Genomic DNA, 20,901 nt, shown 5'->3' with positions numbered 1-20,901 from the left:
AGGGAGCAAGAGTTTCACAGGTTTTGTACCAATCACTGTCCTTTTGTTTTAAGGATCTTCCCATGTTGGTGAATAGATGTGCAATGCACTTCACCACAGTTCACGGCACATACCCTACTGCTTCTGAGCAGCACTCAGGCAGTGTAATCTTTCTCCCTTCATTCTAGGTTTTACCTTTGAGTTATGAGGGAGGTTCTGTGAGAATGAGTCAAGATTAATATGAAATTGAAATATGACAAATAGTAGAATATTTTCACACACGCTGTGACAGCCTAGAGGGTTCTGCTGCTCGTTAAACCATGGTGTATGGTTTGACTAGAAATATATCATTGAAATTATAGTCCCTTGTGGTTTGGGAAAGAATCATCACACTTCAGCTACACCCACTCCTATCTTGTGCTCCGATCTTGTCATTGGTTACACCACCTTTCCTCCCTGATGCGCACTTATCTCACTTTATTGGGGGGATGTGCTGCCAGGATTCTAACAATAAAAATTATAGACAGTCCTAAGCCTGTGAAACAATCTGTCCTTACAGCACTAGCTGAACATCATGCCTATGTAAGTGCCAGTCATGGTGTTTCCAAGATCAGATGCTCACAAACTCTCCATTTCTCTTTCTCTACCATACTCATTTCTACTTTCCTTTGCAGTGATGTGGAAGCTGGTTAACTCTCCCCATCAATTGGTAGTTGCTTCTGCTCTCTCTCTGCTTTTCAGTGTCTTGTCCCCAACACTTTTATCATTTAGCAGTTCCCTAAATAAAACATTTCCTTGCTGCAGAGAAGAGAGGGAAGATCGTTTGCTCCAGGGATGAGGAGGATGTTAGCGGCACGGACTTTGTAGTACCACTGCTTTAGTTCCATCTGGTTCAGTAAGAGTGCTGCAAAAGGTGTGTGCTCCCTCACTGCCACCAGAACAACCAAAGGGGGAGGCTTTCCACCGTGGGGAAAGGCTGGGAATGGCATGGGGTGGTTTCCTTGTGTTTCCTCTTCACCAGTGTACCTTGTAGCTCTGTCCCCTCAGCTAAACATCAGCACTGGGGAGACACCCTCTGCGACTTTGGTGTCCCCAGTGCCCCTGTGTGGAGCTGAGCAGTGAACTAGAATGGCATTTCAGCAGGGAGCTATTTGTGGAACATTGGTGCTGTCCAATAGTCAGATATGCCTGTGGAGCAGAGCCACTGCCTTAGGTCATGGTGCAGTTTTCAGTACCATAAGTTTCTCCATCTACAAATTCTTCCTGGGTGTGGTCACTTTGCCAACAACTCAGTCCTGCCTTGGGAGAGCAGTATTTCTGAGCTCCTGCCCGAGCTCTGCTGGGAATCGTGGTGCTCTGTAATGTCATGCATGATGCCTGGCATCTGAGCTCAGCAGGGGAACCAGAGCCTTAGGTAGTGTTTTGCACCCCATTCAGCACTCCAGTAGAAGATCTGCTGGCATTTCCATTTCCTTTCCATTTCTATTTTTAAGACACTGTACCTCAGCTTATAAATATTGTAGCAGATTAAAACTTGTTGCATGAGCTCTAACTTGGTTTTATTTGTACCTCTGTAGTAGATCCGTGGAGCCACTGTTGTGCCTGAAGATCCAAAGCACTAGGCACTGTACGCCCAGGAGAATATAGGTACTCTCCCACAGACTTTATATGTGTGAAATGCAATCTCTTCACTTCTGTTCGTTTACAGTCAGACTGTAGAAATGCTGCATACAAGATTGTCTTATTTTAGCACTTTTCCTTGCAACTGTTGGATTTAGACACGTATCTGGTTTTAGAGCAATGAGGTGACATATCACCTTGTGGATTCAAGGTTAAGAATTTTTGAGATGCTTTAGACTGAGAAATAGCCATTATGCAGAAGCTTCAATTTAGAAACCTAAAAGCATTTAATGAGAATGTTTTTGTGCATGTGTAGATATACCCACATATATTTGGCAGATTAATGCAGATTGTCTGGTTCAGTGGGTGAATAACTGGTTTTAAAAATAGTTTGTAATCCATTTCCCTTGGGAGTCTGAAACTGCTGTATGAGACTAGAAAGCTTTTGGTAGCCCCTACAAATTTGGAACACTTTGCAGACTGACCAATCTCTACTAAGAAGTTGTTACAACTGCAAAGTTTCCAAACCGAAGAAGTGTATTTGGGCATTTTGGGTTGGCCTCTCTCTCCCTATTCTTACATAAGTGTTACATTAAAATCTTTATTTTTACATTGAATCATACCTTTTCAAGAACATGTTCCTGCTGTCCATAGATAAAACTTTATGCCTTAGGTAAAATCAATACAAGTTTTTGCATTAATGATGACAATGAATTAGACTCATATGCGGAACCCATTCTGTTAGGTTTTATATGTCACTGCCTTCTCTTAGAAATGGTGAAAATAAAATCCCGTTAGGAAAAAGGCACCATGCAGCTTGCAAACATGTACCTACAGCTGTGTGCTTTACAGTACTGCAAAGAGCTATTTCCTGAATGTTCTGGCAATTGCTTTATAACTTGCTACATGTAATTTTTATCTTTCATGCTTTATTACCATTTATTCTTATTTGTCATAATATTTATGTCCTTTAAAAAACTCAGCAATACTCATCTAGTCCCTTTTAAAACTAACTAACTGCAGCGTTTATTTTAAATTACATTAGGGCTTAATGCAGAAAAGCCAGCAATGTTAGAGTTAAGGCTAAAAACTTTTGGCTGACACAATGGACTGGATTTACTCAATTGCAACAGTGCAAGAGTAGTGAGGATAGCGGGAGAATAGTGTCATGGGTGAGACCAGCCTTGGTCCCCTGCAGCCTGTGTCCTCACGTGCGTTCTGTCCTCTTCTTTGGGGGTGCGAGCTTACACTGGTGTGGGTGCAGCGGGCAGGGGCTCTGCTGCCGAACTGCCTGATGGTGAGCAAAGCTTTCCCTCAGGTGTACAGCAGCTCCCCATATGTACAGTGGTGTGATGATGTTTAAATGCTGACTGCGGGTTAAAGACACAAAGTTAATCTATGATTTAGTGTAAGGGGTGAGTAATGTGGGCGCTAGCATTTCTGCAGACACCAGCAGCAGCTGTGTCATTTGTGCAGTGCTTCTCCTTTGAGAGGATTTTTATGTAAGGCTGGTACTCTGTCAATTTATGAAAGAAGAGCTCGACTATTACAAATTAAAATACATAGTAAAATTGAATTTAGTTGCATCTCTTAGGCAAGGTAGCAGAATTGGCCCGTGCCTGCCACCCCCGCAAGTAGGAATGTTTCAAAGCAGCCGGGATACGAGACGTACTGATTCACCGGAACGAGACACAACTGTGTAAACGCTGCAGGGCAAAGCTCGCGCTGGAAGGCGATGGTAGCACAAAGCAGTAATGGCGCAGAGGCAGGGTCGGACACGTGAAAGCGGTGCGTCGTTCCACACCGAGCGCAACCCGAGTGGCAGCCGTGCTCTGCTGGTTTCCCTGGGCGAGGCGCGCCCGTGGGTCCGCGGTGGCAGCTTTGCACCACGCTAGGGAACGCGGGCAGGGGAGGTGAGGCGGTGCCCGGCCGCGCAGCCTGTTCTGAAGCATTTCTCGTCCAGCGCTGTCCGTGACGCGGAGAGCAGGCCAGGCCCGGCTCCGCAGTGCCTGCGCCCACCGCCCACCTCCACCTTTGCAGCAGTAAAATGCAGCACTCGCAGCGCGCATGCGCCTCCCCCTAGCCGGCGCCCCGGGATAGCTATTTATAGCAAGTGACGTCACCTAGAAATAGAACGCGGGGGAGCAGCGCCCCCTCCCCTCCCCTGCAGTCTCCTCAACTCCGCCCCCTCGTTGCCTTCCTAGCGCGCAGGCGCAGGCGGCGGCAGCAGCGCGAGGCTCCGAGCCGGGCGGAGAGGCGCGAGCTGCACACGCCGCGGAGGGGACGCAGCGAGCGCGCGGCTGCCCACCTTGCCGCGTTCCGTGAGCGCGAGGCGCCAACCGTCGCCTGGCAAGCGCGGCCGGCGGGTGAGGGGCGGCTGAGACGAGCCCGGCGGTCGCTGAGAGCGGGCGAGCGAGCGTGAGGTGGCGGGCTCCGTTTAGGTTTCCTACTCGCACCACCCGCGCGTTTCGAGGCGCAGACCCCCGCCCCCCCCTTTCCTCTCTCTCTCTGAGGGGCGCAGAGTGCCCAGCTCAGCAGCCACCACGGAAGCGGCTATGGGGGACCGAGAGCAACTGCTGCAGCGAGCCCGCCTGGCCGAGCAGGCGGAGAGATACGACGACATGGCCTCGGCCATGAAGTCGGTGAGTGGGGCTGGTAGCGTGGCGGCTGTGGGTCGTACCCGGGGAGGAGTGTGTAGGGTGGGTAGTGGCGAGGGAGGGAGGGAGAGGAAGTCCGGGCTGGTCCGAGGCGGAGTTGGGTCCCGGGGAGGATGCGAGCCGCCAGGTCCCACCCGTCGCGGTGAAGAAAGGAGGGCGGGAGCAAGAGCCAGACCATCCCGCTGGGACACCTCGCCGCCGTGTGGGGCGGTGCCCGTTACTACCTGTCTCGGGGATAGATGAGACAAACAGTAGCCGGTCCAAACTGGATCTAGATCCCCCTTTTCTTTTAAAATTTATTTTCTTCCTCCCTCATTTCCTTCATTCCCTTGTAACGGCTCCCTTGCAGCCCTCCCGCTCCCTTGGCTGTCCCTGCCCCGGGGGTGTGGCTGTCCCCATGCCCTCCTCTCGCCTCTCTCCCCCACCCCGCCAATCCGGCGCGCAGTGCCGCAGTTTGAATCCTGCCCGCCTCTCTCCTCGTCGCGGCGGGAACGTAGGGGATTCTTTCTCTGACCCCTGCTCAAGATGGGTGTCCATCCTCGCGCACCGCCCCCCCGTGGGGATAGCGGGTTTGACCTTGGGGTGCATCTCCCCTTCTAGGGGAGTCTGGGACATATGCGACCAGTTGGAGGTGTCGGGCAGGTGGCATGGCCGCTGGGGCGGGGGGCGTCTGGGAAAACCGCGCACAGCAAGAGGAGCCCCTTCCTCTTCTAGACGTTTCTTTTGCCTCACGATAAAAGGCACGAATAGAGGCCTCACCCGCAAACATCAGCGCTCTGACTCAAAGATGGTATAGTAGCTGCATCCGGGTATAAAAGCTACCCAGTGCACAGAGAGCGTTTCCCAAGCTTTAACGTTGCCTTTTTGCCTCTTCTTTGTAGGGTAACAAATTTTCGGTGCATTCCGTACCCAGTTGAATACTGACATGTGTTTAAACACTAAGTTACAGTTGCAACTCAGCTCCTTTCAGAACCAAGCAATGAAAATTACTTGTACTGACCTGTCTGTACTGATACATAATAAAATTGCAGAATGATCAAACTTACTATGTCTAGTCCCTTTCTTAAAAACAAAGTATTCATATAATCTGAATTTTAAGGGTAATGTTAATGCCAGTAAATGCTTAGCAGTGTCTTTGCTGTATCTGATTACAATTGGTTTGTTCTTGCTGATCTGTCCTTTGGGAACACCAAAGGCCCCAAGAGGAATCGTTTCCTTTGAGAGTACTGCTGTTTAAGGACACAAGATGATTTTAGTTTGAAAGAGCAGCTTCAAATGGAGTTCACTTTTTTTTTTTTGTAAGAATCAATCTGTTTAGTCTCATTCAGTCAGGGGCTGTGATGCATGTTGTGTCCCTTAAATGGAGGAAGTAAAAAGATGCTTATTTTGCTGCTCTTGTTCACTTTATGTATGGCTCTCTGAACATATGTGAAACAAACAATACAATTGCTATGCTTCAGGAAATATGTAAATAAAGTACATATAACTAGTGTGTATGTCCAGTTGTCTTTTTAAACTGTCCTAATTATGCAATTTTCATTCATCTTGAGTCACAGTATTCTTTTCTGTAATGCTACTTTTGCTCTCACCTAAGTTGTATAACAATAAGCTTCTGTAATTGGGAGCTTGAGAACACTTTGCAAGTGAGCTGAGTCTTGAGCATTTATGAAATGTTACATTGTAGACACTTTAAAAATACAAAAAGTAAAGCTGAATTTCAAAAGCAACAGTTTCCTTATTTTAAGCTGTTCATATACTGTTGCATGCCTACAATATAGCATCTGTTGGTTACTTGGCTCTAACAGGATAATTTCCAGAATGCTCCTCGGTGTTTGAAGTTGATTTTGTAGGTTTGAGCGTAAGCTCCTATGAAATGTTATGTGGGCTCTCTGTCATACAGCTAATATTTCCTTCTATTTCAGTGATTGTAAATAACAGCTGTTAAGAGAACTTTTTACCCATATGGAATGATATTCAAATAATCTTGCACTCCAGAGATGTTAGACTTCCTTCAACAGGAAATCAGTGTTCCAACTCAGATATTTATTCTCAATGAGGGATATCTTGATTCGATAAGTTTCTTTAAAAAAAGAAATAAATCTCTAAATGTAACATATCTGATGGTTTTTAAAGGTGCCATATGAAAGTAGTGTGCTTTCAGTGTAAATAGAAATCGGAATGATTAATTTCAGTTCTAGATACTTGTCACCACGCTTTTACAAGACACAGTATAGCCAACAGCCTGATAGTTACTCCTAAAATATAAGGTAACAAATACTATTTTAGTGAAATCACATTTGCATGGTTTTTGAGACTGCCACCAAAGGAAGAACAAGTATGACAAGACTGCCATTTCAGCTGTCAGTGTAAAGTTGGAGAAACACTTATTTTTCAGTCCTATCAGTTCCTTCTTTTAAAGGAAAGCCAGATGAAGTAGCAGTTGTAGCTTAAGTAAGGAAACTCTGCTCAATAATACAGTTTTTTGTTGCTGTTAAGCTTATTTTTCTTGGAAGAGTTCTAGTGTTTTGGCTTATAATGTGTGAGAGGAAAATGAAACTTGGTTTGCTGTTATGAGTCTAGTTTACTTTTTTCCAGCCAAAATTATTTTAATAGAAAATGCAAACATATGTAAATGTGCCTCTATTAAATGGCATTCTTCCAAGGGGTGTGGCATTCTCTTTGCATTAAATGCTCCAGGATTTCAAGTATTTTAAATAATACTACACGGTAGGTAAAAAATTACTTCTCAGCACACTGGGGAAAGATAGGCTTTCAATGTAAGTGTTCTCACTCGATGGAACAAATACTCCAGCATCTTGAGAATACAGCATTGAGTACCTTTGGGTTTAGATCATTCCAGAAATAGTTAAACATTTCTGCTGTATAAACCACTAGTTTTTCAGACTGTATTAATCCTAATATGTAGTGCTCAGGATCTCTATTAATTTATGTTGCTTTTCTAGTATAGCCACATAGCAAGTAGACGGTCGTTTACACATTAAACCTGGTAAGATGAATCTGAGTTATGTGAGATGTATAATTTTAAAATTGTATGTGGAATACTACTCAGTGTGAAATTAATTCTTGGAATGATCTAAAGGTTTTTTTAAGCAAAATATCTTGAGGTTCTAATTTATTTTGTAGGCTTTATCTGTGTACATAAATGGACTTAAGTTTGGGTTGTTCCATATTTTTGGTACTGTATCGCTGAGTTCTGTCCTTCGCATCAGTGTCTAGTTTTGGGATAATGAAGTGTGTGTGTGTAGGAGGGAGGAAAGAGAAGCCTTTAGCGTAAACAATATCCTCCCCTGCTGTGAGATTACTAATTTACTGTGGTTTTATACAGTAAATCTGGCTATAGAACTTCCAGTGCTTGATATAAAACACTGAAGCCACATGATGCAAGAAACTGATCTTGTTTAAATTCATTAGTCTGGTTTCTATTTGTTCAAAAATCATGGACTGTATAACTTTGTATCAGGAGAGTTTTAATAATTAAATTTGACTTTATACTGGCTCAGGTACAGTCATTTTTGCAGCAGCTTGCTAAGAACTGGCTCTAACTCTGACTTACATGCTCTGGCTAATGAAACAGAAGTATAATCACATACATTCAATTGACCTCAGTCAAATTGTGCGAGGTAATCTGACTGCATCACAGATCTGCTGTCGGTTGTGGAACCTTCACTTTGGTGTGTTTTTCGTGTGAAAGTAACTCGGCTTGGTATGGCCTATGTGGGATCACACACTGAGCTGGTAACAGTACTGCCATGCTCATCAGCATGTGTAGCTGGGAATTCCAAGGTTATGGTAAGGATTCCCTGTATAGACTCCCATTTTTTCCCAGTAAACTGTGAAAGAACTTTGTGGGCATAAAGCAAAGGAGGAGATACCTGTAAGTATTACAGATATAAATTATTTAGACTGTATTCTTGTTATAAAAAGCAGGCTGTCGGTCTGAATGAAAACTGCTAACAGATCATAGCTGGTGTGTTCAATTGCATCATCTGGCTCAGGACTGATAATCAGAAACTTAGGCATGAGAGAGGTGTGTTTGCATAAGGAAAGTATAAAGTAACACCTAAGGAAATAAATACTACATTGAAGTCATATTACAAATGGCTTTTCATCTTCTAAGTGCTGCTTTTTCTCCTAACAGCCATTATAAGAAAGTATGTCTATGTCTGAAATGTCAAAATAAATAGCTGCAGTCCAAGATCTTTTCTATTAAGGAAATGCTATAGGTAGAATGGAAGATAGGAAGGAATAAATTTCCTTCAGCATTTCAAGTTTTCTTGAATTCTCTATATCATCCCCACATGTGAAGAGAAAATATCTGGTTTTATCTACTTTGCTGATCAGAAATAGATAAAACAGTAGGCAGCTCCATAAAGGTCACATGCTTTCCTTTGAGTCTAGTTTCTTGTAATATAGCTGTTAGACCAGGGAGGTAGATCTCATTTTTAGATATATCTACATAGAGTATTAGCATTTTTTAGCTAGGACAGGGAATAATTTGCCATGGACTTGAGTTGATGGTAGTTGCTGATCAGTAACTTCTGATACATCTTAAAGCTAGTAAACATCTCCTAAGCATGTTGAATTAGCTTCTCTATGAATTTTTCCTTTTTACTTTAAAGAACAGTTTCAAGGTGAGTTTAAGTCAGTCTTGGGAATAATACAGTAGTCTGGTGATGATCTGGAATAGTCTCTTAATGTTATCTCAGATATTTTCCTGTTTTGATTAAGAAGTTAATGTTCTTTTTCCACATTTGAACAACTGTTCTGCAGTTAGTCTTGAGAGATGGCTTTTTTTCCTGGGGTTTTCTTGTTGTGCTTTACATGAATGTATCCTGAGTATTCCCTGCTATTTCTCAGTCTTGCTATGTCAGGATAAGTTCTGTTAGCACTTAGCTCAGGGTCAGGAACAGAAGTAAATGGAGGATGAGGTGAAAAATGGAGGTGATGATGTATCAGGGGAAGAATTAGCATAGCTGTTGTTGCAGTCATTTTTTAGCTTTAATTTCTTTCGTTGGAGTCTAGACTGCAAAGCCAAGAGGTGGCATTTGTATTACTATTGTCCTGTCCCACTACGTCTCATCCTTAAGTTATTTTTGTCTTGTGTACTTTTTCATATGCAGTTTTTATTTTTGTGGGTGATATAGTTCAGTAGTATATTAACAGATCATGATTTTTTTTAAGCTTTTTTTTTAACTCTGTAAAGATAATGAAGACATGGGGGGGGAAAGGGATTTATTTGTGTGGTTAAATTATGTTTAAATTATAGCAAAACATTACTGACTCCTTTAGATCAACTACTGTGTTTAAGAACTGGCAATGAACTTTCAAGCAAAGTCCTCCAGCAGTGCAGGAATTGCCATGTGAATATTAATCTTTTTTGGTTGATTATTTCTGTAAAAGCAAGTGCTGTCCTTATAGACGTAGGGAACAAGAATCTCTTAGCTGAGCCTTTATATCTTGAGGTAGTTACTATCTTTACTAAAAGTAGAGAAGATGATATAGGTGGGTTGTGGGAGGGATTGTTGGGAGGATGTAGATTGGAAGCTGTGAAGATGAGTATGAAGGTGTCATCAGAGCTGATTCCTGTGCATTTCACCCTCTGCAGATTCTCTGATTGTATTAGGCCAGGCAGAGCAATGTCTTGGGAGTTTGGGTTCCTGATCTGTGGGGAAAAGGCGCTTTGGAGATAAAACTAACTGATTTAGAGTATTTTAAGAACAAAATCTAAATTTGAAAGCAAGCTCTCTCTTACTGTAACTGTTATTATTCATATAAATTATTTTTTAGACTTGGAAACATTATGCACATTTATTAGATGGTTCACTGGCTACACTAGCAGTCTCGGAATAGTGTAAATATTTGTGACTTGATTATTTGTAGTATATATTTGATTGTGAGCGTTCTGATGCTTGTCAAGCAGTGTAAATGCACACATTTTTAAATAAATAGTTAATTATTTTAGCAGTATCTGAGCAAGGACAAGTTTACTTTCACACCACAGTACATATCCTTAGAATTCTAGTGACTTCTTTTAATGCAGCATGCTTACAGTAGTGGAGTTACATTTTCCATCCTATTTCCTGAGAGTTTAATTTCATGTTTGTAAATTTGCAAAAGTAGAACAAATGAACACAGCAAATGAAATAGGCCTAAATACAGTATTAGAAGTATTATCCTTCCTCTTTCTCAGCTTTTTGTAGTAGGAATTTGGAGTTGATCATGGCTTTTTTCCTTGATTTCCTGTTCTATTTCTATGCAGCATCTTTCATGTCCTATCCCTAAAGTTAGCAGAAATCAGGGTAACTTTTGTATTACATTGTATAATTGCTCACTAAGTGACTGAAAGATACTATAAAACACTAATTCCGTTTGTACTATGCAGAGCTTAATCATAATGACTGCAGCGCTTCCATCTCTGCTGTCGAATGAAAGCAAGCAGCAGGGGAAAGAAATGCAAGAAATGCACCAGTTTCCAGTGCCTGTGCTGTGTTCCAGATTCATAAAATTGCTATTCTAGGTACATTTAAATTCATCACTAAGTGTGTAGTCTGCATAATTATAGCAGGCTTCCTAAAAAAACCCAAGCCTTCCTTCTGTGAATGCTTCTCCATTACACAAGCCTGACTCACTTTTATTCAGTGAATGTGCTTTGCAATGACTTCTAAATACCCGTTCTATTACAACAGAACCGTGGGGTTTTCAATCCTAAGTCTTGACTGCAGAAACAGTTTTAAACTTTCAATGTTACAAATGAACTCCTGTCTAGAAGAAATTTTGGGATCTAGAAAGAATTTTGAATCTTGCACTTCATGATGGAAGTATTGAAGGAAGTTTGCACATCCTTCTCTAAGGCAAAACGTTTAAATTTTATCTTTGTCTGTATTTTCAGGTAACTGAGCTGAATGAGCCTCTCTCAAACGAGGATAGAAACCTGCTGTCTGTAGCCTACAAGAATGTAGTTGGAGCTAGACGATCTTCCTGGCGTGTCATCAGCAGCATAGAGCAGAAGACTATGGCAGATGGGAATGAGAAGAAGCTGGAGAAGGTTAAAGCCTACAGGGAGAAGATAGAAAAGGAGCTTGAGACAGTCTGCAATGATGTTTTGGCTCTCCTAGATAAATACTTGATCAAGAACTGCAATGACTTCCAGTATGAGAGCAAGGTCTTTTATCTGAAAATGAAAGGGGATTACTACCGCTATTTAGCAGAAGTTGCTGCGGGAGAGAAGAAGAACAGTGTTGTGGAAGCCTCAGAAGCTGCCTATAAAGAGGCTTTTGAAATCAGCAAAGAGCATATGCAGCCCACTCACCCAATTAGGCTTGGGCTGGCACTCAATTTCTCAGTGTTCTACTATGAAATCCAGAATGCTCCTGAGCAGGCCTGCCTTTTAGCCAAACAAGCCTTTGATGATGCCATAGCAGAGCTGGACACACTAAATGAGGATTCCTACAAGGACTCCACTCTCATCATGCAGTTACTTCGAGATAACCTCACTCTGTGGACGAGTGATCAGCAAGATGAAGAAGCAGGAGAGGGCAATAATTAAAAAGCTTTCCTCCGATCCCTTTCATCCACTTCACCATCCTCATCATCACCAATATTTCCTTGCCACAGTCACACTAAATATCTAGTGCTAAGCATATCTGTATTGTACAGCTGTTCAGATCTGCTGTCCACTTTACCGAGAAGCAGTTTCAGATGAGTCTTCATGGGCATTGATGGATTGCTTGGTTTATTGGCCCTATTTATCTTAGTTGCACTTGAGCAGTGCAGAAAGATGCATAGTAATTGAGGCATTTTTAGTTTGCCTGTTGATTGGAAAATATGGGAAAGAATAATGGAAAGTGATTGAAGATAATTAGATTCCAGTTAAATTTTTTCCATTTGAAATGAGCTGACAGTTCTGTTAAGCAGTACATTTTGTGCATGCAAAGTAAATTAGCCACCCCAAATTCTTTTCAGTCAATGAAAACAGTTAAGCTGATGTGAAATGACCACCCTGTTCATCAGTTTACAATAAACTTTGAAATGTGAGGTTTCAGTAGCAATTTGGTTTTTTTGCCTCTAACTTATGTGCACAGTTTCTTTTAATGCAGTGCATCTACCTAAGAGTTTTGATACTTGTAACCTTTTGCAGTTGTTTTGAAGAATTATGAATTTATTTTCTGTAAACTCTTTGGCTGTTTAGTTGTCTGTGTATTCTCACAACACTATGTCAATATTAGCCCATGTTAAGATGGATGACTGAGATGCCAGACTTCTAAATTAAATGTTTTGGAATTAAATGAATAAAATAAAATGCTGCTTCAGGGATGTTATCTCTACATAAGCTGTCTTGTCTTTTGTTAAGAGCAGAGATTGAGTTACCTAACACATCACTGATGGGTTAAAACACATTTAGTCAAAAGTTTAATGAGAAGTTATGTCACATTCTAAACAAACAAACAAAAAACCGCAGTATACTGAAAACAAGGAAAAGGGGAAAAAAAAACCCAAAAAACAAACCACCCACCAAACTCCAAAGAAAAAAACCCCACAAAATCCAAACACACCCATAGCCATCTAGAATGTGGTACAGCAGAGCTTCCAAAGGTGGTATATTTAGTTATTTGCTTGGTAGAGCAGTTGTCATGCAATTCAGCTCAGGAGCTGAAAAGTTGTAAAGAACATTACTTGTCATTCCAATGTAGAGACTTGTATTTGCTTCTGTAACTTCTCACCTTTTTTTTTTTTCCTGAAGTGCTAACCACCAAATCACCTTTACACATGAAAATCCCAGTAACTTTATTTCATGTTTACCTGCTTCAAACAGAAGCAGTATTTGTTCTTAAAGAATGCCTATTTTAGCTAACTTAAGTCTAATTCCCAAGTTTATGTTGGCTTTGTGTTGTTTTGTTTTTTTTCCCAACAGTTAGCATATACGTATATTTATTGGTGCCATACATACTTCTGTAATGTTACGTGACAGAAGCAGGAAAAGTTAGCTGTTATGTGTTGCTGTCTCCAGACTGCTACTGGCACCTGAGCTAGCTTGAAGGTCATGTAAGTTCTCATTTATCTAAATCTATTTTTCTTTGATTTGTGAAATAAATATTACTAGTCTGAATACTCACAACAACTACTTATACTTTTAAAAGCAGCACACTGGTTATTTTTAACTATCTGGAGGATTAGAATTTTTAATGGTAGATTAGTGTATATTTATATATTCTATCATCTTCTAGAAAATTCTAGCTTTATTACATCAGCAAAGTTGGCAATAATTGAAAGACTAATGCAACCTCAGAAAAAGATGAAAATACAGATCCTTGATGTTGTGCTGTTGTTTAATCCTGAAATGCTTGACCTTCTAACATAGTTTGAAGTATCTACTTACTATAAATTACTACTGTCTGCCAGGGCCTGTTATGGAAGTCACTTGTTCTTATTTGCTCCTGTTTCATCAAACAGTGTACAAGTCCCTGTTTTTCAGTTCCCCTTTTTACAAGTAAGCCTTGCAGGAGTCTTTTGGCCAGTAATACCCATTTGGGTTTTACCTGTCTCCTAGATTCCTATAGCTTCACTTCCTTTCCTTTCTCAGATCTGCTTACCTGCCTCTGTGGAACTAAGGTAAAACTTGGCACTAAGAGTACCTTTTTATGTTGAAACACTCTGGCTGGTTAATTAATACTGGCAATTGCTAGGTTTATTTTCTTCCTGTTTATAAAAGTACCGCTATCTTTTTGTTAATTCAAAAGCTAAGGAGTCCTTTCTCATTTTAGTTACTGTCTTGTGCAGATCCTTTGTGACAAAACTATGAGTGTTATTTAGTCTGCAAGTGAGCCAGCAGGTCTCTGACATCTCTGGACTAGGCAGTTGAAGATTAGCTATTGACCTGGTGCATAAGATCCAAAATGGAGACCAAAGGGATTTTGTAGAATGCTGCAGTTCCTGGGTGCTTTAATAATTTCTGGTAGGAAAGTTCATAAAGTATACCAGGCAGGTTGTTGCGGTTATCTGTATTGCTGTTAAACTGGGTAAATCTTTACTGGGTATCATAGAGTATGAAATTCTATTTTGAAATGGTTTACTGACACTACTCTGCTGGAAGGGCGGATTCCCTTCTCCCAAGCAGTATAAATTTCAATGGATAAATCTGTTCTAGCCATAAGTATCAACAGATAAGATAGTTGCATATTAGGAAGCTATGTGAAAAGTTGCAGTTTCTTCATCATCTCTTGATGAATCACTATCATATCACACATTCTGTCTGGCTGAGTGAAGGCATTCTGACAACTCATGAATGTAGAGGCCCTTGGAATGATCCTGGAGAGGATGGAAAATTAGGAATGCTGACTGTGGGGTATTGCATACTGGACTCGGTATGCTTGCTCTGTCTAAAGGTGGTTGATACCTCAAAAGTATCTGGGCTTTGTACCAGGTATCAGGATCTAATAGCATAAGTAGACGTGGTTGGAAAGTAGCAACTGCCTTCTAAGAATTTCATACCTTGTGCCAGGATCTTCAGAGGAACTATCCCAAAGAATTAGGAATAGCAAGAGCTTCCTAATTGAATGTCCTGACATAAAACTCACCAAAATGCTATAAAGTTTGTCAGTGAACTGTCAAATCAGGCAGGTTATTCTCAAGTGCTCCTAGCAAAGTAGACTTTGGTGAACAGGAAAAGATTCTCGAGTTTATTGACTGGCTCCCTCTGAAACATGGAAGAGTTGAAATTTGTCATGAGGAACAGCTGACAGGTTATGTTTTCCTGCAAGTGGAGGCATGTATTTGTGCTGGGCCACCTGTGGATTTAAGATTATTCAAACTACAATCTCAGTATACATAAGTGATGACCAAGTTCTTTTGAGGGTGATGAACTTAAAGGCAGGTGAGTGAAATTATTGAGTGCATTCAAGTAACTGTGTGCACAAGGTCACAATCCCAGCAGTAGTTCTGGCTTTGCTAAAACTGCAGAAAGATTGACTCCACTTAGGTGTACCCTTAGTTTGTGTGATCTGCCTTCTAGCTTTGTAGAAGTGGATGCTTCCTTGAGGACAAGGTGAATTATTTAGCTAAATCTTTGAATAATCTGTACTTTTTTTTCAGAAAATTCATTAAATATAAACACCTTATTGCTCTGGGTGCTCTGTGGCATAAAAAGCATTTCTGTCCCTGTTAGGGGTTCATAAACCAAGTGTTGACAGACACAGTTGCTCTGCAGAAGTTGATGATCACTCATCTAGTGAGTCTCAGGAAGTCTTCTGAGTCAAATTATTTCACCTGCTTCTGCCACTTGCAGTATATTAGATTTTCAGTAGGAGAGTAGATACTTCTCCTATGTTCTCCAGTTGTCAGTGAATGATCCAGTAGCACAGAGAGCTTTTTTTGTGATTGCTTTTTCCTAGAAGTCAGTAGATAGTGTTCTATAGAGTGAGAAAAAGAAATGCTCCAATGCAATCGATGTTCTTGCTTCCACATCAGAAGCTTTTTCATTTTCTGAGCCCTGGGTTTGCTATATGCTTTTCTGTAATCCTTATTGTAGTAGTGATCTGGAGGAAGTGAAAGCAGATGAATAGCACATGTTGTTTATTGCAATATTCTTCAGTGGACCATAGGATTCAGATATTTTGGAATTGGTATTTCTCTTAGGTGCCCCTCAAGTCACGTCTTCTGTCTCTCAGTCCCTAAAATAAATAAAATCCTAGGCTATGCCCAGTTTATTGTTTGAAGACACCAGATGTATTCATCAAAAGTGCTTAGTTGCAGTTTACAACATTTTTTGAAGCAGGAGTAATTCCAATGGAAAGACTTAAAATTGAGTGACTCCATCCTGGGAGCCTTCCTTGCATTGCCTTATTTCAGGCATAATGGAACGCTTGCTGATCTCGACATGGTGAGGGTTATGTTGGTTATGTAAGGTCCACCTGAGCATCCAGAACCAATCAGGTAAACTTTGTTGAAAGGTTAAGTCACTCTGAGGATGTTGATATAATATTAGCAAGGTATATGGGTATCCTTGAATTTTTAGCAACCTGATAGCTGCCACCAGGAAAGCAGCATTTTGTGTGCTACTGTAAGAGCTTGAAAGCTAAGGGACAGGCAGACTTTAAATTAATAGCGTGGTCTTTATAGCGACAGAGATACTTTTCAGTCTGTGTCTTAATCTACTGAAATATGTTCAAATTTTATGTAAACAATTACATTCATCTCTTAACGTACACACATACACACACCCTTTTGAACCCCACGCTAGAACAAAATGTGCCAATGCTATGGGAAACAACTTCTTAGGCTGTACGTAATAAGGAGCTTATTATACAATGTAAAGCGATAACACTGAAGAACGCTGACTCTTTAGGCAAGCAGAAACCTGAAGAAGAATTTAATGAGATTGAGATCTCCATGGATAGCACACATCAGAGAGCCACAGTTACTCTGGTAAGTAACCATTTTTTTCTAGTGACTATGTTGTTATAACTATAGTTTTGAAAATAGTTTTTCCATGTTGCCTTTCCTTTGTATATAACTTTTGTTTATGGTTTTCCATCCCTAATACTCGAACTTGTGACCTAAATCTGTGAGTTGGATGGACTGACTCCTAGAGCCAAATGTATTTCCAAAGGAGCATGAGGGTACTTCCTGACCTACTTACTAGGGAGTAAGTGGCTTCTTTCAGCAGCTGCAATAGGCTGCGATATAGTAATCTGGAAAAAAAATTATAGTAGTACACTTCAGGTTGAGGGAAATAAAAAGACTGGTTGTATTTAAATCATACATGAGAATGACTTCATGATAATAACGGAAGTCAGAAGGGTGAAAGCCGATGTCAATATACAAATATTCTGTCAGCATGGGACCAACCTGAAATTCAACAAACATGTTTGAGTTTAAGGACAGAGAGAAAACAGGAACAATATTTCAATGCTTTGGATTCCTGGTTTTTAGTTCTATCCACACCATATATTTGAACGAATTTAACATAGCTGCTCAAAAAAAATTAACTAAAAACCAGTGCAACAACATGAAAAAACTTGTTGGATAAGCTTTTGGTTCATTGAAGAAGCTCATTGAAATCAGTGGCACTTTTTGAAGAGTGTGAAGTTAATTACGCACATAATTGATAAAGGATGTTTAGATCTTATTCTGAACAAACCCAAAGTACTTGAAGTTCCACATATATGCAGATAGTTTAGTTTCTGAGTCTTAATGATTTCTGAGATAAATGAAGATGTATTCCAAACACTGAGGTCAGGCCAGGTAGATTTTTAATTAGTGTCAGAAATTGAGCTGTTAGAAATAAAGTCAGGCTTCCAACTACCTTTACCTGCATGCCCCCAAGCAGACAAGTACTTTATTGATACAATTCCTTTCCCAAACTAGTCCCAGGCAACTGTTCGTCCATATACTTGTTAACAGTCAAAGTTGTGTCTGTAAGAAAATAATCTGTAGGTACAGTTAATCAGGCTCCTTACTTGATTTTTATGCTTATGTCTATGTAGTATGAAGATGATAGATAAGTGTCAAATATTTCCAGAAACATTGCAGGAGGTAAGAGACCTTAGAAGTCAAAGAAGTTTGTCTTCTGCTTGTGAAAGAGCAAGATTAATCACTGGAATATCATAAAATACCTTCAGAAAAGAGCTATTTCAGATAAGAATGTTTCAGAAGCAGGTAAGACAAAAAAGCTTAAGGAGAGTATGATAGATTCAAAAGAAGCTTTCCATGAAAGCATACACTACAATGGAAAACTTTTGAAAGTCCTGTTGTAATCTAATTCTCTATTTTGTTCTATTGAGTAATAACAAGTCAAACATGAATAACAAGGAATGTATCCTGTTTCAAGACTATAAACTGATTTAGAATATGCAAGTGTCTGAATTATTACTCCTGTAATAGTAATCTTCCACTAGTTAAACATATATATGAAATATATGTATGAAAAAATATTAGACTTTCACTATTATTGTTCTTGATGAAAATAACAGAAAGACACAACACTGAGAAAAAAATATTTCAGTCAACAATTACATAGCAACAGGAGTAACAAAAATGTAGAGTGAGCTGTTGTCTCTTTTTTTCTCATCTTTGATAATCTTTTGATAATTGTACTTTATACAGTTAGAGAGTTGAGTCAGCACGCTTAGTAGACTCTGGTCTTAAATCTGTAATGTTATTTACAGGAGAACTGATCTCTTTTGGACTATATAGCCATACCTATTGAGCCATTCCTCAAAATTTAAAAAAAAAAAAAAAAATTGTTTTCAGCAAAAATTGTTCCTTCCAGAGCTGAAATTAACAGCCTTTTGTTTATTGTTTTAGATTGAGTTTTTAGAATCTGTATGTAAGTTTCAGGATTTTATATTCTATACCACATGCTAATTTAATATCCCATTGAAATTCGTATTTGCAAATACATGAATATAAGTATATTTTAAAATACATACTTTATGCAAATTCTGCCCAGTATCTATTCTGAGAGATTTAGCAGACAGAAAGTGAATTCCTGACTGAGAGAAATGAGGTGGAATTTTGTTAGAAGTTGATCTTTTGCTATTCTTATGAAGAAAGATTTAGTTGGTTTTTGTTTGTTTTTTTAATATTTAAAAATAACTATATTGCAGCATTGTTTCTTAATTGCAGAACTAATGTTCAATGGTTTTCAAGTTTTTTTATATAATAGAGCATTCTCATTTTGTATCCCTGAGCCTATATTTAACATTGCCTTTGTTCAAATTAGATAGGGCAATTGGAGCACAATTTTATCTGTGTAATTTTTCAATGCCTGCGCATTCAAGAATTGTTCACATGTTCAGAATTAAAGTATGGTTAGATCAAATTTCTTCATATTCTGATAATACAGAAGAATATAGACTAGATTTCTATGTATTCTGAAAATAATAGTTTGATTTTTAAAAATTGTAATATTTTTATGGTAGAAGGCTAATTTAAAAACTAGCATGTTTAATTGCTCTGCAAAATCTTGTTAACTCTTGTGCCAATTCTGTTTCCTGTTCTTCAGTGACATTAAGTTTTTACTTGTGATCCAAATTATCTTATTCTGTGATTGTTTTCCATAATTGATCTTGAAAGATACATATTTAATGTTGAAAAATGTATAAATTGGTATCTTAAAGAGAGGACACTGCAAATAACCTAATCTCTAACTCCATATAACAACTGAATTTTGTATTCAAAACAGATAACATTTTGAAAATATTTTATTGAAAACAAGCATTACAACCGGAAGTCAAAGACTAGGAGGCAAGACATCACATGTTAAAGTAGTTCTTATAAAGACCTATAACTGTGGTTTATGCTTGCATAAAGTAATTTTCCCAATTCGATTTAGGTCTTCAGATATAACTAGTGTTAAAAATGTTTTGAAAATAAATTTGAAAACTTGTCTTTGCAAAACTTTGGCAATGAAGGTTTGCAAATATAAGACTCTAATGATCTGTTACGTATATACAACTATTAAATAATAGTCAGTAAAATAGTAAAAATTATATGTATGTATCTTATAGTTCCTTGAGACCTTGAATGGTCCTCAAATTGATGGACATTGATGGAATTAGTGAAGATTTACTCATGTAATCAGAATCAATTCATGCAGAACTGCAATGCAATATGAGCTGTTTGTCTTCTCTTGCCATTGCACCATCATTTGGAGTAAAATTGAAATTGATTTCAGTTCTGAGTTATAAACTCAGAGCATTTAGAGGTATTTGTTGTTCCACTCTAGTATAATAAAGGCCATGAAGAAGGTAATTTGTTAAATATTTGCTCTCTGTGGCTATTGAAAGGGATTATTGCCAATCATTAGTGCCACTCAATTGCTGCGGTGGGTTGCTGTATCCTCGGGCAGAAGATAACAGTTTTACTTTTCTAATATTTTGAAATAAGGTCCTGTAATCTGCATATATTTTGTCACTGTGGAGACCATTAAGAAATTTTTTGAAGGAAGCTGTCCTATCGGATTCCACTTCTCAGTACATAGAAACTTTTTTTTTCTGCTGATCGTTGATACATTAAAAACATCAAATAGAGACTGTTGAACCCCTAAAACCTCAAAGCTTAAGCAATGCTACTGTTACAGTTTAATACTCTCTGTGAATTTACATGGGAAACCACTGGTCTCTTTGAACCAAATTTTATAGACAAATAAAAAACTCAAACTGATTAAATTCCATCAAACTTCATGTACTAAGTGGCTGAGTAGAGCAAAGAGGTCCTATTAGTGCTCAGTTATGGGGAAAAGCTGAAGTGTGCGCTTACTTCTACAGAACAATACAAAATCCACACAGGAGCTTCATTCCCAACATACAAATTCTTTGTTCTCCAGGTTTAAGTTAAATACTATTTGAAAAATCAGTACCATTCAGTAAGTAGAACATTCTACATTTTGCTTTTATCTATACCTACTTTTTAATCTGTTTTTTCATCTCTTTAAACTGTATACTTTTCAGTCCAAAGACTGCCCTATCTCTTACTTATATACAGTCTGCTGGTCTCTTTGGATACCTAATGAGTTTGGTCTTATTTGTGTGCTATTTCTATGAAAAAAATAGTGGTGGCTTAGGTAGCAGTACCTAAATATACTGAACAAATTATGTATATAAACTCAGCATTTCCTCTTCATTAC

General features: G+C 39.3%; 1 protein-coding gene and 1 long non-coding RNA gene across 2 annotated transcripts; both read left to right on the top strand.

The window, feature by feature from the left end:
* The first annotated feature begins 3,787 nt into the window (after positions 1-3,787).
* Positions 3,788-12,601, top strand: YWHAH (tyrosine 3-monooxygenase/tryptophan 5-monooxygenase activation protein eta). The gene is made up of 2 exons (XM_010310769.2): positions 3,788-4,241; positions 11,167-12,601. The coding sequence occupies exons 1-2, from the start codon at positions 4,155-4,157 to the stop codon at positions 11,821-11,823; spliced, it is 744 nt and encodes a 247-aa protein (XP_010309071.1). The 5' UTR covers positions 3,788-4,154; the 3' UTR covers positions 11,824-12,601.
* On the top strand, positions 4,261-5,679 carry LOC142604201 (uncharacterized). Its single transcript, XR_012838084.1, has 2 exons — positions 4,261-5,046; positions 5,138-5,679. It is a non-coding gene; the product is annotated as an uncharacterized LOC142604201 (long non-coding RNA).
* Positions 12,602-20,901: the final 8,300 nt, after the last annotated feature.

The sequence above is a fragment of the Balearica regulorum genome, chromosome 17, assembly GCF_011004875.1.
Source record: "Balearica regulorum gibbericeps isolate bBalReg1 chromosome 17, bBalReg1.pri, whole genome shotgun sequence".
Classification (NCBI taxonomy): domain Eukaryota; kingdom Metazoa; phylum Chordata; class Aves; order Gruiformes; family Gruidae; genus Balearica; species Balearica regulorum.
This window is presented reverse-complemented; position numbering and strand designations above follow the sequence as displayed.